This window comes from Pteropus alecto, unplaced genomic scaffold (assembly GCF_000325575.1).
Source record: "Pteropus alecto unplaced genomic scaffold, ASM32557v1 scaffold53, whole genome shotgun sequence".
NCBI lineage: Eukaryota > Metazoa > Chordata > Mammalia > Chiroptera > Pteropodidae > Pteropus > Pteropus alecto.
In genome coordinates, this window is record NW_006434366.1 from 272,327 (window position 1) to 277,239 (window position 4,913).

General features: G+C 50.5%; 1 protein-coding gene across 2 annotated transcripts in view; it reads right to left on the reverse strand.

The window, feature by feature from the left end:
* Positions 1–1,688: 1,688 nt before the first annotated feature.
* Positions 1,689–4,913, reverse strand: part of IP6K2 (inositol hexakisphosphate kinase 2) — a 21,976-nt gene continuing 18,751 nt past the window's right edge. For both annotated transcript variants that reach the window (XM_006909062.2, XM_025044855.1), the window contains exons 5-6: positions 2,955–3,130; positions 1,689–2,460 (exon numbers count right to left, since the gene is read on the reverse strand). In XM_006909062.2, coding sequence (XP_006909124.1) covers positions 1,960–2,460; positions 2,955–3,130 — 677 coding nt within the window. In that variant the 3' untranslated portion in view covers positions 1,689–1,959. The remainder of the gene's footprint in view (positions 2,461–2,954; positions 3,131–4,913) is intronic.

A 4,913-nucleotide genomic window follows, 5' to 3' on the forward strand; every position in this document is an offset into this window, starting at 1 on the left:
AATCCAGCGCCCCTTCGGCCCCAGGCCTCTGCAACTCCGGACCCTCGGCCCCTGGCCCTGGTTACAGCCTCAGCCTCTCCCGCCCAGCCTTCCAGTGCTTTTCCCCGCTCAAACCCAAGTGCTGCGGTCCGCCCTACCTCCCGAAGGAGCGCTCCGACCGCAGCCCCACGGCAGAGCCTGTGTCCCGTGCATCCCTGCCTCCCCGGGGGAGTGGGTTCTGACCTATTAACAGTAAGGACGGTCGATCGCATTGTTGGGTCTCACCGATCTGACATTTGGAGGCGCCCGCTGGTGGCCATGTCTCTTCCGTGTTTTTTAGGTCTTATGAATCCCTCTTCAAGTGCCAGCTGTGGCCGCATACTGCGCCAGTAGCGGGCAATGAGGGGCAGGTGTGAGGAGGAGGCCGTAAAAACAGAAACCAAGTTGGGCCATTCCCCTGTCCAGAGTCCTTCCATCCTCGCTCCTCACCCAACCTCTTCAGCCGCTAGCTTCTTCTCTTCCTAATATGTGTCTTTGTGTGGTGTTTCCTCTGCCCGGGACACATTTCCCTCCCTCAGAGCATAGGGACCCTCCCACACCTATCAGTCACTTTCACATTCCTCTGCTGTTCTTTACAGGACTTACAACTCCAAATTACCTTATTTCTGATGCTTCCTTCTGATAGCTGACAGGAGGGCTGGTGGAGGGTTGGGAGTGGGGTGTCACGTGGCCTTGAGAACTTGTTTGACCCACCCACCTCCCAGGCAGTCCTAACCTGGAGAGGTCTTTGAAGTCCTGTGAGGGAAGTGGGGGAGCCCATGGGAGAGGCCCTAAGGGTCTTAGGGTGAGAGTCTCTGGGGAGCTCTCATCCCTGGTCCAGCCACATTCCCCACTAGAAGCCTGGATCCAGCAAGCAGGAGATGTGGACACAACCAGGCCAGTGTATGCAGTTGGCCTATTTGGGGACATGGTGGACAGATAGTGCTGGGAGGTTAGGGTCTGTCTAGACCCTGCCTTCTTGGCACTGTCTGTGCCCTTCTGATGTCTGGTTCTGCAGTTCAAGACCTGCCACATCCCCTCTTCTCAGAAACCTCCTAGCACAGCCCCTCTTAGGGGCTGCCCTGGCCGGAGCTGCATGAAGGATGAGACTGGCGCAGTTGCAGTGGGGCTCGGGGCTGGGCAGTAGTGGTGACAGGTGGTGGTGTGTCCAAGAGAACCAACCTGCACAGCACACACCCTCACTGAGCCCGCAACCTCCTGGGACCCTTTACCACGGAACTCAAGGCTGAAGCCCCAATATTGGTTCCAAGATGTCTGACATCACAATGTCCAGCCAATCAGCTGCTGCCAGTGGTGCAGCAGCTACACCTAAGGTTTGGCATACCTGCTGCCCATCTCTGGCTTAAGCTGCATGAGGGCGGGGAAAGACCTGTGTCAAGTACAATTCTTTGCATAGGGGGCTGAGGTTACTAAGCCAGCACAGACCCCATGGCTAAGGTTATGTGTACGGGGGTCCTTGTTGGGTGACCTCAGGTTGCTAGGTCAGGGGAATGAGGACCAAGCCAAGAGGCTATAGTGACTTTAAGGTTCACAGGGTTGGGGCAGTGGCAAAGAAAATACTGCTGGGCCATGCTGGAGGTCATGGCATGTGTGAGGCAGCTTCTGAAGGTTGGCTGCCAGTCTCTGACAAGAACGACAGCAGCACTGTGTACAATTAACAAAAAGATTTGTATTAGAACATTTACACTCAGGGAAGAAAGAGGTATCTGCATCATCAAATGTGGAATGTTGAAGAAACAGTTAAAATAAATAAAGACTCCGAGCGCGATTGGGGCTGGCTCAGGCTGGGACTCAGAGGTCTCTGCGCATCAGCTCCAGGCTGCAGAGGCCACCACCTGGCCATACTGGCCTCCTCCCTGACACAGCACAGCTGTGCCTGGGACACAGAGAGTCTTTCAAGTGCTGGTGCAGCCAGCAAACTCACTCCCCACTTTCTTCACTTATCTCTGTGACAATGTCTATCAGGCTCTGGAGCCCGAAGATATAGCCAGCATCCTGGCCCTCGTGTACGACGCTGTCCTCGCCATACAGCCTGCAGGTAGTGTGAGCAAAGTCGATCATGCGCACGTCCACTGAGCTGGGGCCGATGGGCTTGAAGGCATAGGCGCCAGCGGACTCGTCGGCCGACTCCTCTGACAGGTCCTCCAAGTCCTCAGCATCTGAGTCCAGGGCCACTTCAGGCAGCTCCTTGCCATCGTAGATGACTAGCAGGGAGCTTGAGTAGAAGCGGTAAGACTCCTGTCGCTCCAACACAGCCTTGAGCTCAGCCAGCTTCTTCAGTACAGGGCCAAGGAGCTCACGGCGCAGGTACCGCCCGTTGTGGAAGAACTGGAATAGGGCCTCCTTAAAGCCCTGCACCGACAGCTTCCGGCCGTGGTACTTGTTCATGAACATGAGCTGCCCACTGCCTGCCTGGTATACCTGTGGGAGAGAGACCAGCAGGTAAGGTGCTGACAGCGTTGGGTCAGATCCTGTGTACCAGTCACAGGAGACACTGTCCTCTCCTATCAACACCCACTCAAGAAACAGCCCTCTGACTTGGGTTCCATCCCGGCCCCCTGTCTAGTGTACGGTTGGTGGAGAGGACCCAACCCTCTTGCCTCTCTCCTCCTCCTGTCCAGACTCCGGCCTCAGCCGGCCAGGCCAGCCCGAAGGGGATCACCCGGGTATGCATGCTTTCTTTACTAACTAGAAAGTGACAGATTTTCTCCTCCTCCTGTCCAGACTCTGGCCTCAGCCGGCCAGGCCAGCCCCGAAGGGGATCACCCGGGCGTGCATGCTTTCTTTACTAACTAGAAAGTGACAGATTCAGTGAAATGTGGCACCTTCTGAGAAAATAGGACTATGTCAGGGTGAGGGAGCAGCAGCTACCGGATACCTATCCAGCCCACATCATGTGACAGCACTCCCCTTACCTGCATGCCACACACGCGCACACCGATGACCGCAGATGTGCTCTGCTGGCATTTGCGGATCTGGTTGGCTGCCTTCTCCTCTGAAGCATCGTCACCATGCTGGCGTGTACCCATCTTGAGGTCCAGGACACAAGGCACCTCATAACGGGAAGTCAGGTTCTCCAGTAAAATAAATTCTGAATGGTTAAGGAAAACCATGCCAAAGGGGAGGTGCTACTGCGTGAGTCCTTGACACTCCCAGGGTACAATGCCTGCACAGTTCCCAGGGAAGCCCAAGTCCACAGGGGGTCCCATCGGTCCTGCCACCTCTCACACAGGGAGCCCAAAGCTGACTAGAGAGGGCACTTGCAATGCTCGTCAGGGAACATGTCCTAGAACAGCCTGCGTCCGGACTCAAAACAGGCCTGGGCTCCCCCAGGTGAGAGAGACACACACCAATTCCTGAACCTCAGCAAGGTGTGGGACCAGGCTCCAACAGCATTCTGTCCTGAATTAACAAATGAGTTCAGTAAATCCTGTAGCCTTAAATATGAACTGGAGGCATCAGTATGAACTCATGAAAAGCTTTCTTTTTAAAATACAGTGTATTCCCCAGCTACATGAACTGAAAAGGTCCAGAAACAATGACCAGATGTATGAGCACCTCTAGCCCAGACCAGTGCTCCCAGAACAGGGACTGGTGAACTATGGTCTCTGCTTGTTATTGTACAGCCTGTGAGGTAGGAATGGTTCTTACATTATTTTAATTTTCATGACACATGAAAACTAAATGAAATTCAAATCTGTGTGACCATAAATCATTTTATTAGAATACAGCCATTACTACTCAATTCTACGGCTGCTTTCATGCTACAATGGCGGAGTTGTGACAAGAGTGTGCAGCTTGCAAAGCTGAAAGTATTATTACTTGGCCCGTTACTGAAAAGGTCTGCAACCCCTGCCTCAGAGGGCTATGAATAAATTCACATCTGGAGTAGAAAACATACATGACCTCGGCCCATCTTCTCATACCAGAAAGACAGGTATCACAGACTACTGAGATTGTGTCAAAAAGACTCAGGAGCCAATTTAAAAAGGTTCCCAAGTGACCAAACATTGAGCATCTATAAAGATAACTACAATGGACTACAACATGTCAAATAAGTTTAAATTCATGGATTCATAATAATGCTAAAAAACTCACTGGTCACCTTTGGAGGATGTTAACTCACTCATTGTTCCAAATACATATCCAATAAATAAAGGAAAAATTTAACCTGCCTTTCCTATACAGACTATGCCTCAGGATAAACACATGGTTGAAAGTTTTTCTTTACAGGATTCCAGCTAATGAATGAAAAGAATGACAAAATTAGAAAACCACCTAATGAAAAATTGATCTAAGGCAATGACGATACAAAAGAGAAAGACAACTAAACACTGAGCTTCCGACGGACATGTACAATAACATCTGATTTTTGCTCACTTCCCCCCAAAACTGAACCTGAATCTGATCAAGCTAGTAGATCAAATTATCAATTTAATGGAAACGGAGGAGACAGAGTAACATGTAAAAGACACCACGGGGATGTAATCAGTAAAATCCAGATGGTGGGAAACTCTAGAAGGCCTAGTTTCTTTGGCAAGAAATTTCCAAGAAGAAAAAACAGGAAGGGTATTTAAAAAGACTTAAACATTTCAACCAAATACAACATGTGAACGTCATCTAAATCCTCAAAGAAACAAGTGATAAAAACGTTTATGAGACAATTAGAAAAAGGTGAACATACACTAAGTACTTCATATTAAGGAATTACTGTCCACTTTTTAAGGAGTAATAATGGCATTCATGTTTTTCAATATCCTTATCTTTTAGAGATGCACACTGAGGTGTACACGGGTGAAATGATATACCTGAGACGTGCGGAGTGTGAGTGTACAGACAGTCATGACACGAGACTGACAGGAGTGGGTTAACTG